At 53.0% G+C, this 20,229-nt stretch overlaps 1 protein-coding gene across 1 annotated transcript; it reads right to left on the bottom strand.

Annotated features, from left to right (window-relative positions):
• Positions 1-2,959: 2,959 nt before the first annotated feature.
• On the bottom strand, positions 2,960-9,387 carry SH2D5 (SH2 domain containing 5). Its single transcript, XM_012801556.1, has 9 exons — positions 9,301-9,387; positions 8,989-9,069; positions 8,373-8,447; positions 7,264-7,410; positions 5,796-6,044; positions 5,472-5,646; positions 5,006-5,114; positions 3,926-4,082; positions 2,960-3,163 (listed from the first exon to the last, which is right to left on the bottom strand). Exons 1-9 carry the CDS (start codon positions 9,385-9,387, stop codon positions 2,960-2,962), a joined length of 1,284 nt encoding a protein of 427 aa, XP_012657010.1.
• Positions 9,388-20,229: the final 10,842 nt, after the last annotated feature.

Here is a 20,229-nt window from a genome sequence, read left to right as displayed (position 1 = left end):
TGTACTGACTCAGGGGAAGGCTGCCCAGGACCCACAGCCGTGGACAGGGCAAAGCTTCCTCTGATACCACCCTTGTGTCTGCTAAAACTCGAGATTTTACACAAACAAAAACTTTAGGAGTCTTTTGGCTGGAGCCTGGCACAGTGGTGCATGCTTACAGTCCCAGCAACATGGATTGCTGAGGTGGAGGGATCATTTGAACCCAGTTCTAGTCCACCTAGGGCAACATAGCAAGACTCCATCTCTTAAAAAAGAAAAAAAAGGTCTTTCAACTGGAGAGGTCATCTGGCTTATCCCCCTAGCACAAGCCCCCAAGCCAGAAGAGGGGCTCTAGCCTTCTCCTTGCACAAGAACACAGTATCAGCTATGTGCCAGGTCCTGCAACGGATGCTGGGAGACAGCCCTCCTGAAGCCCATAGCCTAGCAGCGGAGACAGACATTGGAAACAAAAATCCTACCAACAAAATCCCATAAATAAGGTTACAAACTGAGGAATCAGTTCCATGGAACATCTAAAAGGAGAACTTCACTCAGCCTAGGGGTGTGGGGGCAGGCATCCTGAGGCTGGCCAGAGCTGCAATATGATGGTGGAACAGCTAACAAGGTGAAGGGAGGGGAGAAGGTATACAATGAAAGCTGTGTGGGCTGTGCAAAGGTCCTGTGGCATATTGGAGGAGTAGGACTCACACATTTTTTCCTATAGGAAATATTCACTGACATTTACAGCAGAAGACGGAAGAACATGATTTGAGTAAATCTACCCAGCCGATCCTTCAGGACATGCTGAGCCTTTGAGGACAGGACCTCTGGTTCACTTGCCATGCAACTACAGCTGAAGGCATGTTTGGCAAAACAGAACAAAGCAGGCAAACTGCATAAAGACCTTGCCTTTCAAAGGAATGAAAACTCTGTACAAATCTGAAGAAATGCATTTTATTTGTTTCAAGTCCACACAGTAAGGAGAGCTGGGCAATGGAGGCGGTGCATTGAGACAAAGAAAAAACTGTGGTCTCTGATTAAGACATGAAGGAGCCTGCAAACATGGGCCAAAACCTCACCCTGTTTGTAACACATGATCAATAAATGCTGTCTGAAGGAATGTTAAAGTACTTGGGAAGGCTGGTCCCTTCAGTGTGGACGTTCCCTGGTACCTCTCCACACAGATAATTCATATAAAACCCTTCTGTCACAGAAGTGAGCCTTGGCCTGAGTCTGGGCCAATTACCATGTCTCCTTACATGCACACATCTGGCACTGTAACCCCAGCCACGGGATATCACTAAGCCCTTCTCTTTCCCAAGGGAATGAGGTTGGGGTCTCCCACTAGGGACTGGGGCTTTGCCCAAGAAAAGGACAGATTCTAGAGAGACATCTGTGCAATGGAGCTCCAGCTTCACTCCCAATCAGTATCTGACCAGTGCTGGGTTTCTAGTGAAAGGAGCCCTGAAGGACAGCCTTCTTCTATTCCCTGCAACAGGATATCTTAGTGACTTGTGAGAAAGTGAGAAAGTCCTGAGCCAAAATCCTGTTGCAGCTAGAAGATGGCAGCTGGGAACGCCAGGCCTGAGCCTCAGGGAGGCTTCTCATCCTGCAGGTCGGCCTCCCTTCTTTCTGCTGGGAAAGGACTACCCTCTTCCTTCCGGAGTCAGAAATCTCTTCCCTTTAAGGCACTGAATTGCTTCCCTCTCTCCCAGATGGGGGAGAAGGCAGCTCTCTGCCTCAGGAAGTTCTTCCAAAATAAACTTGTTCTGTAAATCTACTCGGTAGATTCCTATTTGTCTGTCAAGGTTTCTTACAAAGAGGAACACCTTTGTCAGTCACTGGCCTGATCAAACTAGAGACTAGAATAATTTCCACGGATCTCCCATGGCCCCAAGGCCAAGCCCCTCCAGCAGGGCCCACATCAGTTCTACCTTCGGATGGTTCTGCTCTGGCCCTATCCCCACTGGGGCTGGCCTGGTGAGATGAGGTGGCCCCTGACAGCAGTGGTCAGCACCATGTTTAGGCAGCTTCCCAAGGCAACCACCAAATGGCCTGCGGTCTGTGAGAGATTTGGGCAGGGCCCAGTCACCCACTAAGTCTGGGCTCCCTGTCACATGGCTAAAGGAAATGAAGTGGGGAGTGTCTTGGTGACTCTTATAGGGTGCAGGGGAGGGGTGAGCATTCCTCTGAGAAAGGAAGAATCACAGCGCTAGGATTTTGAGTACAGACAACCAGTCTTTCTGAGCAACACACTGAGACTCTTTGCCTTGTCTGCTGATCCGCATCCCTTTTTGCACACAAGTATCTGCCTGTACCTGGGCTTTGGGTGGCACAACTCTTTGTCCCTCCTGCCCTTTCTGTATCTTCCTAACCCCCCATCGCCTAGAGTTCAAGGTGAGATGCCTTCACCCTCAGATGCATGGGAGAAACAGGGTGTGCTCTGTCTGCCAGGATGTGACTCAGCCCCAGGCTCCCTGCCCACAAGCTGCACAGAGTTGCCTTTGCTCTCTCACGGACAGGGTGGCTCACCCACAGGTCTTTGCCCAAAGTGGGAACTCACTCCTGCCTCCCCAAGCCCTTTTCTCTCACTTGTCAGGTTTCCTCTGTCAGGAGCTCCCTGGAGACTCCCAGTTAGGGCCACAGGCCTGGCCTCCTCAGGAGAGGGCTGCACCTTCATCATGACAAGCTCCCACCCTAGGAGTAAGATGGCCTAGAAATGACAAGCATCTACAGTCACCCAGCAAGTAATTGGAAGCCTGCTCCTCCTGGAATCTCAGGGGGCCACATGCTCTGTGAGAAGCCACTGGTGATCCCCAAGCTCAGGGCTCCCCTCCCACAGGCAGTGAAGCGATGGAAGACTGATCCAAGGGGCAGGGCAACTGGATGGCACTGGTGACCAGTAGGGTGTGAGAAGGGCAGAGGCTGTTGAGGCCAGGGCCGGGACAGGTCAGGGCCCATGGGAGTGGGCCCTGGCCTCTTAGCCCAGGCCCTGAAGTTCTGCCTCAGACTTGGCATGGCCGAGGGGCCGGAGAGTCCGGGGTGGCCTGCCCTCGGGCCCACAGTCCTGCTCCTCATAGGTGGGGTTCAAGCGGCCCATATCCAGGGGGCAGAAGAGGCTGCGTTCAGTCACAGCGTGGTTCTCCACCAGGGCCTCCAGGCTGGGGAACTCTGCTGGCAGGTGCTAGGTGAGGAAAGAGCTTCAGCTCCAGCCCTTCTCTATAGCTCATGCCAGGCACCAGCCAACCCCTCCCATAGGAGACTGCCATTTTAGAGTGGGACACAGAGCTCAGAGCAGTCACATGTGCTGTCATGACACATGTCTCCGCTTCCCTCCCTCCCCAGCCTGGGCAGGACTGAGACATTCAGCTTGGAAGTAAGGGCACACACGAGAAAAGCCCTGCCACTTCCAGTCTCTGGAAACCCCAGGGCAGAACAAAATTCCAGAACAAAGACTCAGAGAAGGAAAAAACAAAACAAAACAAGACTCAGAGGCTGTGTGAGCTTAGACAAGCCCCTGGCCTCTCTGAGTCAGCTTCCTCCGCTGCTAAAATGGGCAAGGGTGTAAGAGAACAGGACTTAAATGCCAGGATTCCCATAGGAATGTGAGACTTGACTCTGGCCCAAGACTCATTAGCTGTATCTTCTGAAATGCCCTTCTGGTGAGGGTCCTTTAGGGACCAGGCGCCTCCTCGGTCCTCTGAGTCTTCGGGTTAGGGCGGAGCCAGCAGGGCAGAGGCGGGGCCGAGTGGGCCAGCAGGGCCAATTAGGGCAATGGAGGAGGGATGAATTGGCTAGGGGCGGGGTCAGAGGGAACCAATGGGAGGGCGGGATGGGGGCAACGCAGGCGTCTATCTTCAGTGGTGAGAAAAGGGCGGGGTATCAAGGGCACCAGGTGGAGCCAGCGACAAGGGCGGAGCCAGGGCCAGCCCTGTGGCACACTCACCTCCATGCAGTAGCGGCCCAGGTGGTTCCGGAAGACCTGGTGGGGTACCACGCCACATTGTGTGCGCACTGAAAGGCACCACTGGCCACTGGTGCCCTCTGGCCACAGCAGGAAGGCCCCGAGCGCGTCTCTCCGCAGCAGGGTGAGGGCACAGGGCCTGGGGGCACAAAGCGGGTGGCTGAAGGCAGCACCCCTAGTTAGAGCCCAGCCTCAGGTTCCTCCCTGAGTAATGGGAGTAACGGGCACCCAGGCACCCCGAGGATTAAATGCCCTTAAAACCACAGTGTTCTCCAGGTGCCATGGCTCATGCCTGTAATCCCAACCATTTGGCCCAGCAGGCTGTAATCACTTGATCCCAGGAGTTCGAGGCTGCTTTGAGCTCCGAGGTGTCACTGCACTCCAGCCTGGGAGACAGCAAGATTCTGTCTCTAAACAAACAAAAAAGGCCACTCACGTCTGTAATCCTAGCACTCTGGGAGGCCGAGGTGCCAGGATCCCTGAGCTCAGGAGTTTAAGACCAGCCTGAGTTAGAGCAAGACCCTGTCTCTATTAAAAATAGAAGAAAAAAAATTAGGCATTGTGGTGAGCACCTGTAGTCTCAGCTACTTGGGAGGCTGAGGCAGGAGGATCACTTGAACCCAAGAACTTGAGGTTGCTGTGAGCTATGATGCCACTGCCCTCTAGCCCAGGCAACAAAGCAAGACTGTCTCAAAAATCAAGCAAGAAACAAACCCACAGAGTCCCCCATAATTGTTCACAACTTCAAGGCCCCCCCAGGAGAGAAGTTTAAAGAGCTGTAGGACTTGTAGGGAGATACCACCCTGCTACAGGCCAGGGGCTGAGAGCTCTGCCTGAATTACCTCATTTGATCCTCTCAAAACCTTGCCACAAAGGTCCTTTGATTCCCTATTTTACATATGAGAAAACTGAGGGCCAGGGAGGTGGAGTCCTGGGATTGAGATGCAAAGGTTGGGAGTGCTCTGCCCATGCACTGGAGTGTGCCCCTCAGGGCCCTGAGGAAACCCACAGCCCATTTCTCTGCCCACCCCAAGGGGCTGGATTCAGGCCAGTCCCTCCTACCTGGAGATGCCAGCAAAGGCCCAGACGTTTTCTGTCAGGCTGCCATCACTCTCCACTAGGCACGAGGGGCCACCAGGACCCCGGGGCCATGCTTCCCACGAAGCAGGAACTATGGAGACCACCGACGGGTCAGAGGGGCCAAACCCTTCCATGCCCAGCCTTCCCTATGGTCACAGGCTCCAGCAGCCCCAAGTTTGTCTCCTCACCAAGCTTCTAGCCCTGCCCAACAGGCACTCACACCCATGGGCCTCCCACTCACCAGTTACAGCCATACACAGCTGTATCTGCAGCCACCTGTGCACACCCTTGGGCACACAGACCCAATGCACACACACACAGGCATCCATGCAGAGGCACAGCCACAGCCTCATAGGAATGTACACTCAGCCCATCCTCTCTGACTGGCACAGGAGCACACAGGCACATGCCCCAGTGCATGTGCAGCAGGCATGCTCCTACAACTCACAGGCCTCCCGAGCCGACAGCTGCAGCTGAGTCTCGTAGGTACAGCCCCGGTAGGCCCCCGAGCGGATCACTTTGCTCCGAATGGCCTTCTTGCGCACCAGCGTGGGTGAGCAGTAGGGATTCCCCAGGCGGGCAAGGCGGGCACCCCCACGGCCTTCTGACTCTAGTAGCTCCTTCTAAGGCACCAAGAGGAATCCTCAGTCAGGCAGACTCGGGCCCAGCCATGTCAGTCCAGGTGATGCCCCCTGGAGCCCATCCTCCCAGTGTGACGCCCCAAGGCCACATTCTTGTCCACTGCCCACTCCCTGGCTGGGGTGCTGCATACCCCACTGCCTACTGGCCCCTCTGCTGGCAGCCGCCTTAAGGAGACCAGTGCATGGACATTTTGCGAGAGCTGATCACGGCTGAAGGGCTCCCGCACCAGGCCACAGGGGCCTCCAGGGCTGGACAGTGGCTTCTGGGGCATGTCCCCTGAAGGCCCAGGGCAGGCCTCAGGCTGTGCCCTCTCCTCAGGGTGCTGCAAGAGGTAAGCAAGCTGGAAGGAACGGCAGAGTAGCAAGTGCAGGATGTGGACCTGGGGGGAGAAGTGGGCTCAGCTGGAGGAGCTCTTCCAGGGAGCCCCACAGGCACTAGCACCCCCAACCCATCACCATGGACGCATGCAACCCCTTGGCTTCAAATACTCTTCCTCACTCTTCCTGGGAAAACTACTTATCCCTCAAAAGTAGCCTCCCCCGCCAGCTTCCTTACTGAGCACCTACCTTGTGCCAGGCATCCTGCTTGGAGCAGAAAATCTAACCACTGGGTATATGCACTCCCACCCCGTGCATAGTCAGTCAGTGCCTCTTAGAGGAATGGCTGAGAGCCCAGGCCCTGGAGTTAGAACCTGGGCTCCAATCCTGACTCCGTCACTTAGGAGCTGCTGTGTGATCTGGAGCAGAGCATGACACTCTCTGAGCCTTGTTTTCCTCATCCACACCTCCCTGTGAGGAGTTAGTGAAGCACAGAAAACTCCCACACAGGGATTAGCACCTTCTACCTGCAATCCACACCATCCACACCCAAACATGTTAGAAACTTGGGCTTCAGAAGATCCCAAGCCATGTCTCAGCCACCTGAAACCCCAGTGTCCAGTGCAGGGCTTGACACGCAGGGTGACAACAAATGCCCACTGGATGGAACCAAAACCAGCCTCTGCTTGCCAGATGTCTGGCTGCCATGGCTCTGCCATTCACAACAGTCAAACTGGTTTTGACTTCTCGATCTACCTGCCTACCCCCTCGCCCCCACCAAACCACAGACGACCAAGCACTGGCATATCTCAAGACCTGGACCCAGGCTCTGCGCTCACAGACCCCAAGCGTCTATAATTAGGGACAGACTGATGATAGAGTTTGGTTCATGTACTGGATCCTAGAGAGAGGGAATCCCGAGGAGTCAAGGTGGGGTTCACAGGCATGTGGCCTGAGCCTTGAAGGGCAAGTCAGAATCTGCCAAGACGAGAAGGGGAGGGGCATTGCAGAGGCCAGGCAGGGTGACCCCCCCAGTCTCTAAGTGCAGGGCCAGGTTCCTGCCTCTCGGCACCAGGGAACCATTGAGGCCACTGACTTGCTTTGTAGAGTGGACAGAGCAGCAGAAAGGGCCAGTGTGGCCGGTGGCACATGCCTGGAGGGGGCTTGGGCTGCCTTGGCTCAACCCTTCCTCAAAGGCCTGTGTCTCCAGAACTTGTCCTGATGTCCAGTACACCCCCACCCAGCCTCGGTTGTGGCCACCCTGCCTTGGGCCCTAGACACCTCTCCAGGCTGGCTGCTCACAAACAGGTGGCAGAAGAGCTTGCTGGGTGGGCTCCGCGGGTTTCGGGCGATGAAGGCAAACTGGCAGTCGGCAGGGCACCAGGTGGAGTAGAGCATGCGCCTCAGGGCATGTGCCATCAGGAGCACCTGGGGGCAGCAGCAGCCCTCAGACCAGCACCTGGCTGGCAGAGTCTGGCCCCACACCTGCTCTCCAGCCTGCACACCCAGCTCAGGGCCACCCTGCTCCTAGGGGAGGAACTCCTCCATTCCTCCAGAGCTGCCCGGTCCCCAACCCTCATACTGCATGTGACCCCGGCTCAGGATCATACCGCAAAGCTAGGGAACAAAGGGCAGAGTGGGCACATTCTGCTGGGGTCCCCAAGAAAGGCAGTGGCAGGCACTAGGATTACATGCCAGGTCTTGAGTCAGGTGACTGGGCTTTGAATCCTGGCTCTATCACTTATTCTCCATGTGTCTTGGGCAGGTAAGTACAGTCCTCTGACCCTTTGTTGTGACATGTGCCAAGTGGGGACAATACCCATGTCTTTCTGATGAGGCTGTTGGTGGGAGTCAGTGGGACCTCAACCAAGTGGTGCAAACCTGACCCCAAGGCCTTTCAATGCCCAGCTTTGAGATACTGTGTGCACTGCAGTCTTAGGTGAGTGACACCCACAGTGGTGGGGTGCAGGCACCCAGTTAGCATGCACCCACAGCTGGCTTGCATAAGAGGAGCATGGATGAGGGGCAGGGTGGCCAGGGAGGGGCTCTTAACCTGCCTCCAGTCCAAGTCTGGCCCCTGCTACTGCTGTGAGAGGCTGTCCAGAGCCCTCCAGCTGAGGCTGGGCAGGGCACCTTCCAAAACCTCACATGGCTGCAAGTTTCTGATGCTCAGGCTAGGAGCTGATTTTGGAAGGCCCGAGAGTAAGAAACTGTTGCCTGCCCTGGGAGAAGGGTCCTTAGAGAGATAAAGTCCAAAGGTCCAGAGCAGGCGGTACTCCTGGGGGCCCAAAAGGAAGCTCAGGGTGGGACTGGGGTGGAGATGAGCAGGGCCTAAGGGAGAAGCCACTTGGCCCTGCTCAGTCCTCACCTGCACCCACATGGGCTCCTACCTCACCCTCCCCGCTGTAGATCTTGATTCCCTGAAGGCTGAATTTCAGGATGACAGCCCGGCGACGTGGACAGTCCTAGGGGGAAGAGAGTTGGTGGGCACAGGTACCACCCAAGCTTTGTCCTGGCCTTCCCAGCCTCAGTATCATCCACTAAGGCAGCGGTTTTCAACTTGTGGGTTGTGACCCACAGGAACTGTATGAAAGGGTCACTGCACTAAGGGCTGGTAGGGAGGAAGACTCAGGCTCAGGGACTAAGCCCTGGATAGTGACGCCTTCAGGAGTCGGGGAAGTACAGATGGCTCCTGGCAGAACATTCCCTAGCCAGGGCCGTCGAGGGCCATGTGATGACCATCTCCTGAATCTCCCATCTGTGCTTCCAACTGTGGGATACAGGTCATGGACAGCTCAGAGGAAGTGAGTCCCTAGCATGAGAGACAGTGCTTCAGGAGCCAGAGTTTGTGTTCTGACTGGGCTTACTCCTCAGAGGGCCTTTGGTCCTGTCCCTCCCTAGCCCCATCTCTGTAACTGGGGCAAGGGGTGGATCAGGTCTGGTGGGGTCATTCCAAGGCTAGGGTCTCTCCCAGGGAAGTGCCCTCCCAGCCCCTGGCCCACCCACCTTCAGTGCCCACAGCTGCTGCTGCACCAGCCACACGCTCTCCTGTGTGTCCAGGTCATCCACAGGGAAAGAGCCCACATACTGTTCGGCACGGAGTGGGAGGAAGGACAGGGAGTCAGGACCCCAGACACAGTCTGCTGGGCCGCCAGGCCCCAGTCCAGGCTCTGTGGGGCTTTCCCAGCAGAAGTGCCCTCCCTCCTGCACACACACAGTCCCACACATGGGCCAGGGAAGAAAGACCTGGAAATAGGTCTTTGTCCCCCAGCTCCTCCCCACTCCCAGGGCCTGCCACTCAAAGACCACTCCACCCACCTGGGCAAACTTGGTGATGCACCTGGGCCGAAGAGGGGTGGGTCCACAATCAGAGGCCCTCCGGCCTCCTGCCCCAGCCTTCTGCATGGCCCCCAGGGTGCCCAGCTTACAGGTCTGCCCCTGGGAAGGCTGCAAAGGGCAGAAGAAGGGCTGTGCTTCCTGTGTTCATCAGCTTATTCATTTACTTGACAGATCCTTCCTGAGCACCTGCTATGTGCCCAGACACGTCCTAGACAATGGAGACACAGCTCTCCCCTAAAATGATGACATCTCAGCTTGCCCGCATGGAGCCGACATTCTTGTTGAGGAGAGAGACATTAAACTGAATAATGAGAGAGATAATATGTTAGATGGTGACAAAGGGAAGCCAGTATGAAACGTCAGGCTGGGGGCTGATTAAAGCTGGAACGCTCTGCTCCTTGCAGATCATGAAGGTGAAGTTTGAGTCAAGATCTGAAGAGTGGCTGGTGGCTCATGCTTGTGATCCCAGTACTTTCTAGAACAGTGGTTCTCAACAGTTCCTGTGGGTTGCGACCCACAGGTTGAGAGCTGCTGTCCTAGGAGGAGAGGGAGGATCAGAGGATAATTTAAGGCAGGAGTTTGAGATCAGCCTGAGCAACACAGCAAGACACCCCCCCACCCCCATCTCTACAAATTATTAAAAACAAATACTATGTGGGTGTGGTGGTGCCTGTAGCCCGGCTACTTGGGAGGCTGAGGCAGGAGGATGGCCTGAGTCCAGGCATTTGAGGCTACAGTGAGCTATGATCGTGCCACTGCACTCCAGCCTGGGTTACAGAGTGAGAACTTGTCTCTCAAAAAAAAAAAAAAGAAAAGAAAAGAGAAAGAAAAAAAGAAAAATCTTAAGGGCAGTGGTTCATGCCCTTATTCACTCAGTAAATATTGAGGACCATAGTACTAAATCCCTGGCCTGAGGGGTGGAAGTCAGTCAGGGCACAGATTTGTAACCAGTTTGTACAAAGTACCCAAGGGAAGGGAGGGTGGCCTGGGAAGGCACCACAAAAGAGGCGGGTAGTGACAGTGGTGAGAACAGAGGGAAGCAGCTGCAGGGACCCTCAGCAAGACCTCGCCAGAACATCAACCCAGATCCAGTTTGGGATCAGACTTAAATGCCAGACTAGGGAATTTAGGCTCTGCCCTGTGGATAGTGGGGAGCCATGACAGGTGGCTAAAAGCTGATGGCCAGAACTGATGGACCAGGTGGCGGGGAAGCCTCTGGCTCATTCAGCCCAGCCAGACTCCAGTTCCTCCACAAAGACCCCAGCTCCTTGCAGATCATGAAAACCAGAACTCAACCACACAGTGCACAGTGCTAAGTTGGGATGTGGAAAAGGTAGACAACTGCCCTTGGGAAGTGGCTGAGAAACACTGCCCATGTCCCCCCAGCCTAGCTGGGTTCTGGTCTTCCTGGAACCCTTCTCCCAGATCCACTAGTAGAGGAGTGGGATGGGGGAAGGTCTTTCAAGATTGTCCTTATTACCCATGAGAATCCAGGACCACAAGAAGAATGGCTGATGGCCTCTCCTGAGGTCCCCAAGTACTCAGCTTACTCAGCCTTTCTGGGGCCTATTAGAAACTTGCCTCATCCCTCACCCTGGCCACCCCTCTCACCAGCCTACTTAGAATCACTAACATGGGATCACAGTCCTTGGTTCAAATCCTGTGTGACTCTGAGCAAGCTGCTCAAACTCTCTGAGCCACTGCTGAGTCTACAAACCCAGGGTAATGTGAGCAGTTTGGATGGAGCAGAGGAGCCTATGCTGGCTGGAGTATGAGGGACCCCAAAGTCCAGAGGTGAACAAGGTCAGACCACCTTCACCTTCTCACTGCCCCAGGCCACATCCATAGGAGAACATCTAGTCTTGAAGGACAAGGTAGCGGGAAGCCAGGAGAGAGCAAGTATCAGACAGGCGGGGGCAGGAAGGGATGAGTGCCTGGCGTGCTTCACCTGGCCACCATTAATGGAGCCTTTGGAGAAGGAGGGATGGGACACTCTCATCACCAAGAGCCCCTATCTCTGCCTTACCCAGGGTAAGGCCAGGGGTGGAGGGTCAGCAGTGACCTACTTTCAATGAGCAGCCAGTAACACACAGACAAGCTAGAAAATAAAGGCTGCCCCATCCACCACGGGCTTCCTGGCTTCTGTATCTCAAACTATCTGGCCTCCTGCTGTCCTGAGCCAGCACCTTCTACTTTTTGGTCCCAGTAATTTTTCACATCGTATCCTTTACCTATTGTACCTTTTCTGTTGAAATAAAGCAAAGTTAGATGTGCAACCAGCACTAAAACCACGTGACACCTGGCTCAAGTACGGAGATGGGGTTCCAGTGAAGCCGCCTTTGATGGCTGGCGGTGGGGAGTGAGGAGGCAGAGACCAAAACCAAAGAGGGGATGACAGGGAGAGAGGGAAATAACTGAGCAAAGAGCCCAACAGAGGCACAGGCAGAGCAGGGAGGGGAGAGAAGACAAAAGTAAGACAGATAGGCTCGGCGCCCTTACTCAGTGGTTAGGGCACCAGCCACAGACGTGAGGAATGGAAGGTTCGAACTCAGCCCGGCCATGTTAAACAACAATGACAACTACAACAAAAAAATAGCCGGGTGTTGTGGCAGGCGCCTATAGTCCCAAGCTACTTGGAAGCTGAGGCAAGAGAATTGCTTAAGCCCAAGAGTTAGAGGTTGCTGTGAGCTGTGACGCCAGGGCAGCACTCTACCTAGGGCGACATGGTGAAACTCTGTTTAAAAAAAAAAAAAAAGGTAGATAAAGGAGAGTCGGGAGGAGGGAAAGGACGGCACAGTTCCCATCCTCGGGCACTGACAGTGTGAGACGGAGAGAAGTGCATGCGATCACACTTGCACACTCACTCAAGCACACGCATGCGCACACATATGCACACGCACCTGCAGCTGTATCTAAGGCAGCCTCCTCCCTCCCAGATCTCTAGCATCCTGGCTGGGGGAGGGCTGGGTGGCCAGCCTTCTCCCCCTATTACCTGATCTTTCCCCCTGGTCCTTAGTCTCCCTGGAAACCGGAAGTTTCTTCCTTTTTCCTCCTCCCTCCCAAGCCTGAGTTCACAGGCACGTCAGCCCAGCTCTTCAGTGGGGTGGAGGGATTCCCTGGGAGGGCACCAGGCTCACTCTAACCCTAGAAACAGACCTGCTTTCCCATTCCAGGCACAAACGCCTGCCTATTCTGGACCAGACCTTGTTTTCTGAAGTTTTGCTGGGGAAGCACCTTCCTAAAGGAACACGTTCCAAATGAGGCTAGGCTCTCTACTTGCTCCTCTGAGATTTTGCAGGTGCCCCCTCACCCTCAACCCCCACTCCCAGACAGAGGACTGGATAAGCTGACCTGCCTGGTGAGGGCCCCCTGCTGCACTGCACCTTAGCAGAGTGGTGTCACTAGAAGGTCCATCTCCTCATCCTGCAGATCCTGGTGGATCAGGGAGGTGAAATCACCCAAGATCCCACAGCATGAATGAGAGATCTGGGAAGGAAACCCCATGCCCTTCTGCTCAGACTCCCCTCCCCCACATATGCAGCTTGTCCACTGTGAGTCTTTGGTGGGCCCCAAACAGGTGAGGAGAGGAAGCTACCAGCTGGGGAACACCTCAGGTCTTACCAGCTGCCTCCCCTGTCAGGTGGCCTTTGGGGCTCCCACTGGCCAACACACCTCCACCTGCCCTAGCCCACGGGCTCAGAGAGACAGCAGAGACCCCGCAGTCAGGGGTCAAGAACACAGAACTGTGGGGACCAACAAGGTTGGCTGATAAGACCTTGGGCAAGTCCCTTTACTTCTGGCCACCGTTCCTCTGCTGTGAAGCGGTTGGTGATGGTTACAGTAGCCACCTTCTGGGTTGTTCATTGCTCTTCTCCTCCTTTGCCTACTTCCGAGCCCCTGTTGTCTACCAGGCACTGCTGCTAGTGGACAAAAGTCCCAGCCCTCTAGGAGCACCCAACCTGGGGCCGGGGGACGGCTTGAGGGGCGGTAAAGGATTTGCAGAAGGACACAGCAGGGTGAAGCGAATATGAGATGCGTGTACGCGTTCCGGGGTGCGATTTGATACAGTGTGGTCGAGGACAGACTATCGGAACAGACGACATTTGAGAGGAAAGTGATGTTTTCAGAATCAAGTGGGGCCAGCGCCGGGGGTGTCAAGAGCTCCACCAAGCAGGAGAGGAACCCACCGCGTCGCTGTCATTCCCGGGGGGCACCTCCAGGGCTTTGGGACAGCCCTCGCCTGGGGCAGAGGGCGCCGTGGGAAGGCACGAAAGAGGCGATGGCGTAGGTGACCGCAGAAGAGGGTGACGGCGCGGAGTGACAGGGTGCTCCTCACTGCCTGCACCTGAGCGCCCCTCAACCGAGCCCTCGCCCCTGCCCGGCTCCCCGCCGCTCACTCACCGCAGCCGCGGCGCCTCCAGTCGGGTATCTGCAGCTCCGGCCCGCGACCCCGCGCAGCCCCACGGCTTTCAGCCCTCCCACCTCGGCGCCCCAGCCTCTCGGCCGGGGACCGCCCCCCGCTCCCTGTCGCCCCCACCCGGCACGGTCCCCACGTGGCCAACGAAACCGACCCCTATCACCTGGCGCCGGCGACCCGCCTTGCTCACCAATCGGCGCCCCCGGAGCCGCAGCGCTCTGCCGCACCACCCAATCAGAGGCCGCGAGTGGCTCTGGCACCGCCCACGCCAGCCCGCGCTCGGACACTCCGCCTTAAAGGGCGACGGGCTGTGCGGGCCCGTCACGCAAAGGGCGCCTCTTGCTGGGCTGGGGACCCTGGCTCTGCTGGGTTCCCTGAGTCTCTGAGTTCCTCCTTCCGGAGAGCCTCTGCCCCTCCCGCTCCCCGGCTAGCTCCTCCTAGTCATCCAAGCCGCTTCGCCTCCTCCGAGAAGCCCTCCAGGACCACCAGTCGCTCTTCCCTCCTCTCTGCCGACTCCTTGTGACTATCTGCTTACTTGGTATCCCTCTCGTCTAGTCGAGACCGAGAGGCCCTGGACCAGAGGGTCTCCATTTCCCGCGCGCGAGACGGAGCTGGACTCGTAGTAGGCATTCAGCGATAGTTTTATGACCCGACCTCTTGGGGAAGCCGCGTGGCGGCGCATCCTCTTTTTCTTTCTTTTTTTAAGAGTCAGAATCTCACTTTGTCGTCCTCGGTAGAGTGCAGTGGCATTACAGCTCACAGCAACCTCCAGCTCTTGGGCTCAGGCGCCGGTCACAACGCCCGGCTATTTTTTTGCTTGTTTTTGTTGCGGTTTGACCGGGGCCGGGTTCGAACCCGCCACCCTCGGTATATGGGGCCGGCGCCCTACTCAGTGAGCCACAGGCGCCACCCCGCATCTTCTTCTTTTTTTTTCTTTTTTGGCCGGGAGTGGGTTTGAACCCACCACCTTCGGCATATGGGGCCGGCGCCCTACTCCTTTGAGCCACAGGCACCCCCCGCGCATCTTCTTTTTCACCGCCTTCCCGCTGGGCCGCTGTCATCCCAGGACTGACCGGACTGACCGAGCCTTTCCAGATCAAGGCCCCGCACCAGAAGTCTGGAATAAACGCCTGTCACCACACAGGGGCCGTGACCCTGTCCTTAGGGTCACACGGAAATCCCCTTAGATGGGGGAAAGGGGTGAGCGCATCTAGTCAGAGTGTCAGCTCCAGCCCTGAGCTGAGAGTACTTTTGTTCGCATCAGGCTAGGCGCCCTGTAGATGACAAAAAAATAAACAGCAAGGCTTTGGTGAGTATTAAAGCCAAAATCTACAAAAAGAAAACACCAGCAACTCCTCGTGTACCGCACCACGGTAAAGCCGGAATACAGGGTCTCAGCGGGGGAGCAAAGGCTGCACCCCAGAAAGTGGACATAGCAGAGAGTCACCTGGGTTTGAGGGCCTGGGGGCGTTCCAGAGGGGCCAGATTTGAACCACGTGGCCATACTAGACATTCACTTAGTCTCCTCAGAGCATCTGGAAACCCTTCCCGAGGCAGCAGTATGGTGTAAGGGTCAGAGGTGTGGTCCTAAGTGAGACCTTGAGCAAACACCTTAATCACTTTAATCTCTGAGTGATCTGTAAAGGATCTTTACTAATGCTTCACTCACTGCCCTGTGAGGATTACAATGAGTTCCTGTGGGCAAAGTGCTTGGCACAGTACCTGATTCACAGTAAGTGAAGCACTCCGTAAATATTAGCTGACGGTAGACTTTGCTTTTATTCTTGATTTTCTTTTGTGTGCGATAGGATGGCTGGTGGCTACTGACTTCCCGTGTCAAGTGCTGTGGGAGATGCTTCCCCACAGCCATCTGACAGCCTCAAGCCCAGGAATGAGAAGGAACAAGTTGGTTGGCAAGTTGGGCCTACTCTCTGCAAATAAAATTTATGAAATCTGAAGTACACAAAGGATAAAGGGTTAATTCCTAGCTGTCTTTAAAAAATGTAAATTTGGGCTCGGTGCCTGTGGCTCAAGTGGCTAAGGCACCAGCCACATACACCTAAGGTGGCGGGTTTGAATCCAGCCCAGACCCACCATACAACTACGGCTGCAACCAAAAAATAGCCGGGCGTTGTGGCGGGCGCCTGTGGTCCCAGCTACTTGGGAGGCTGAGGCAGGAGACTCGCTTGAGCCCAGGAGTTGATGGTTGCTGTGAGCTGTGAAGCCACAGCACTCTACCCAGGGGGATAGCTTGAGGCTCTGTCTCAAAAAATACATATATAAATTTGAAATAAAGGATTTGCCAATTACTAGATCCACAGTCACTGTTTTGAGAATATTTAGAGAAAACAACACAAGGCACAGCTCTATTAAATACTGACTCTAACAAGTTTCTGATGTGTATGATTCATTCTGATACGTACAATTTTTAAAATAGTGACAGGAATTTGTTTCAGAGCAAAATGACAAAAGACCAAGGAATTAAATTCAGATGATGAAATAGTTAAAACCAGAGGGAGGCTAGGTTTGGTGGCTCACACCTGTAATCCTAGCACTTTGGGAGGCCCACGCAGGAGGATTGCTTGAGGTCAGGAATTCCAGGAGACCAGCCTGAGCAAGACGGAGACCCCATCTTTACTAAAAATAGAAAAATTAGCCAAGCCTGGTAGTGTGCCTGTAGTCCCAGCTACTTGGGAGGCTGAAGCAGGAGGATCATTTGAGCCCAGGAGTTTGAAGTTGCTGTGAGCTATAATGACGCCTAGGCAACAGAGAAAAAATCCTATCTCAGAATAAAATAAAATAAAACCAGAGGGAAGACCCTGCCTTCTAAATCTTTCTTGGGAGGAGACAGAAGTCAAGATGAGAATGGCAGGAATTGTGCTAGATCCCAGGGATACAGAGATTTATAACAAAACACACAAAGTACCATAAAAATCAGATCTGGAAAGATAAATATGTTCAAAGTATGTGATATTAGTTACTAACTTTACTGCCACCAAGGATCCCTTTTGATTGGTTTTCACCCCTACTCAGGAATACAAGGTTTCAAAACCAAAAGCATTAATAACATTTGAAGTCCATTCCTTCCTATTTATGTATCAAGGTAATGTAACTGCTTATCTGAGCTATTTCCCCAGGCCACTAAATTCAGTGGGTCTGATTCCACTAAAGGCATAGAAAATTTATACCAGATAGCCTTATTAAAGGTACATTAGACATACAGACTGAAAGGTTTACATCAAAGGTAACAAAGTTCAGTGGGTGTCAGCCATCTCCTGGGCAAGCCACCCAGTTCCACTGCAGGGCAAAGTGGCCAGGCTGCGGACACATCATCTGATCTTAACATTCATGACTACACAGCTTCTGAGAGCCACCAGGTGTAGAATTTCAACTATTAGATTCATGGCTCGCTTGGGCACAAGGGCCAGAGGAGATACCCAAATTAAACAGGAGAAGGGATGACAAAAAAGGCAAGCTGTGGTGAGGATGAGAGTCATGTTTGCTGAACATGTTGGTGCACACGCATGTCCTGGTATTTCCTGATGACTCAGTGACAATGACTAAACCACACAGGTGTGAGCTTGCTATCACAAGCTCCCCTTTTCTCTAAAATCTCAGAATCTGGTATTGGAGCTGCCAGCTGACAAATGTGAGTGGGAAGAAACCCATCAGTGAGCAGCTGATCTCCAATAACAGGGCTGAAAACCAGAGCCAAGATGGTGAGTTTGGTATAAGCCTGAGCATAGTAGCATCTTATCCACATCCAATTATTTATTATTTTATTCATTTTTTGAGACAGGGTCTTGCTCTGTTGCTGAGGCTGGAGTGCAGTGGCACAATCAATCATACTTGACTGCAGCCTCAAACTCCTGGGCTCCAGACCCTCCTGCCTAATCCTCCCAAGTAACTGGGACTCCAGGCACACACCACCGAACCTGGATAATTTTTACATCTTTTGTAGATTTATGTTGCTCAGGTTGGCCTCCAACTCCTGGCTTCAAGCGATCCTCCTACTTCGGCCTCCTAAAGTGCTGGGATTACAGGAAGCAGCCACTGCCCAGCTCGAATCTGTTTTTGAGTGCACACACTTCCTGTGGTGACAGTTACTCTCATCCTTGAGGACCATTTGTTCTCTCAGGTGTGTCTTGCTGGCTGTCCTTGCAACTTACTCCCAACATTGTTCTCCACAAATAAGTAGCCCAGAACACAGATTTTTAAAAAAGTTCTAAGACAGTATTATGCGCTGAATTATGTCCACCTCACCCAAATTCGTATGTTGAAGTACTAACGTCTGGAACCTTAGAATGTAACTGTACTTAGAGATAGAGTCTTTAAAGAGGTAGTTAAATTAAGGTCATTAACTTGGGTCCTGATCCAACATTACTGTCTTTGTAAGAAGAGGGAATTTGGACATAGACTACTACAGAGATAAGACACCACTTACAAGCCCAGGAGAGGTCAGGAGCATACCCTCCCCTCAGGGACCTCAGAAGGAACCAACTCTGCCAACCCCTTGATTTCAGTTTTTTGCCCTCCAGAACTGAGACAATACATTTCTCTCATTTAAGGCCCCCAGTGTGTGGTATGTTACAGCTGCCCTAGCAAACCAACCCAGACAGTGATTAAAATAAGATTTCTTTCACCCACTCAGGAAACAGGCCATCACTCTGTACTGCCTCATTTCTCTTTCCTGCCTATTCTTCTGGTTGGCAGAAAGTATGAAGGTTACAGTATCAGAAAGAGCAGAAATGTCAGAGCTGGAGAAGCTGCAACAGATGATCTAATCTAGTTCAACTCACTTTTCCAGTGGAGAACCGGAAGGGGAAAGTGACTTACTGAGGTTGCACCGCTAGTTGTGATTCCACAGCGGACTCATAGCAGCAGCTTCTTGTGATTTCCAAGGACAGTGAACATGCACGCCCTGAGGGTCAGGCAGTAGAGCCTACTCGAACTGCTTCTGCTGCTTTACTTCTAGGAAATCACATTTCGTCTTGTCAACTCTTGTGGACTTTGAGTGCCCTTCCATTTGCTTCAAAATTGTCATTGACATAATGACATCCCACTCCCCCAGTATCTTTGAATAAATTGATGTTCTGGAAAGGGGCACCGTGTTTATTTTGTTCCTACCTGTACTGTACCCTATTTGAGAAGCTGGGGAACAAGGAATGGTTTCTAGTTCTTTCCCCAACTAAAGTACAGGAATAGAAATAGAGGACCCCCTCACTCAGAAACACTTGCCTCTGGTGGCCACAGCTGATAAAGGAGTCACATCTCTTGTCCACCTGGCTTCTCTTCCCTGCTCTCTGACTTTTGAAACTCAAGGCTGTATTTGATAAAGAAAATTATTTTTCTGGCTCAGCACCCGTAGCACAGTGGTTACAGCGCCAGCCACATACACCAAGGCTGGTGGGTTTGAACCCAGCCCAGGCCAGCTAAAACAATGACAGTTGCAACAAAAAATAGCTGGGTGTTGTGGCAGGCGCCTGTAGTCCCAGCTACTTGGGAGGCTGAGGCAAGAGAATCACTTAAGCCCAAGACTTGGAGGTTGCTGAGCTGTGATGCTATGGAACACTACAGAGGGTGATACAGTGAGACTGTCTCAAAAAATTTTGTCATCTTTAAACTTCCAGCAGTTAAAAAAAGTATAAAACCTATCAGGAATAAGATTTGCTAACCATTCCTATTAAACTTACAGTATGAGTCTTATCCCTTATTGCCAGAGGGTTTGCTGCCGAGCTGTTAGTGTATAAAACCACTAAAGCAATGGAGAAAATACGAGTGGTCAGTCAGGCCTGTGTTTTAACTCTATCACTTATTAGGTTTAATTTTTGGGAAAACTAGCTAAATGCATTTGCTTCTGAAAAACAGGGGATAATTTCATGTCTTTGAGAAGTATATCTGTGAGAATTTGAGTATAGGGTCCTAAAAATAATTTAGGGCAGCTGAGGTAATTATCTCCTAGTAATCCAAAGTTTAATTTTTGAGTTGTGAAACTTGAAATAAAAGCCACATTGACTTAATGATTAGCAAAGTTGACTTAATTTCATTTCCAAGTCCTGAGCACTCTTAAGTTCTTTCTTTTCTATGAGTAGAACATGGAGTCACCAGGCTTCATGAAAAGGGAGAATACAGGAGCTTGAAAAATTGGCAAGCAGAGACAATCAAGATGGATCGACTTTTAATGCCTGGGTTCCTATTCTGGTTTTGCCACTTAGGACTTGGGGCACCTTCTGAACCTCATTCTGTAACTCAGTTTCCCTCTCTATACGCTGGGAGTAATAGATAATGACAATCTCATAAGGTTGCTAGGATTAAACTATATGTACAGAGCCTGCCATGTGGAAGAAACTCAACTAGTATTAGCTATTACCACTATTTACATTAATAAGCCAAATTTATGGCTCGGTGCCTGTGGCTTGAGCGGCTAAGTCACCAGCCACATACACCTAAGGTGGTGGGTTTGAATCCAGCCTGGGCACACCAAACAACAA

The sequence above is a fragment of the Otolemur garnettii genome, unplaced genomic scaffold, assembly GCF_000181295.1.
Source record: "Otolemur garnettii isolate 467f Iridium unplaced genomic scaffold, OtoGar3 scaffold00009, whole genome shotgun sequence".
Classification (NCBI taxonomy): domain Eukaryota; kingdom Metazoa; phylum Chordata; class Mammalia; order Primates; family Galagidae; genus Otolemur; species Otolemur garnettii.
This window is presented reverse-complemented; position numbering and strand designations above follow the sequence as displayed.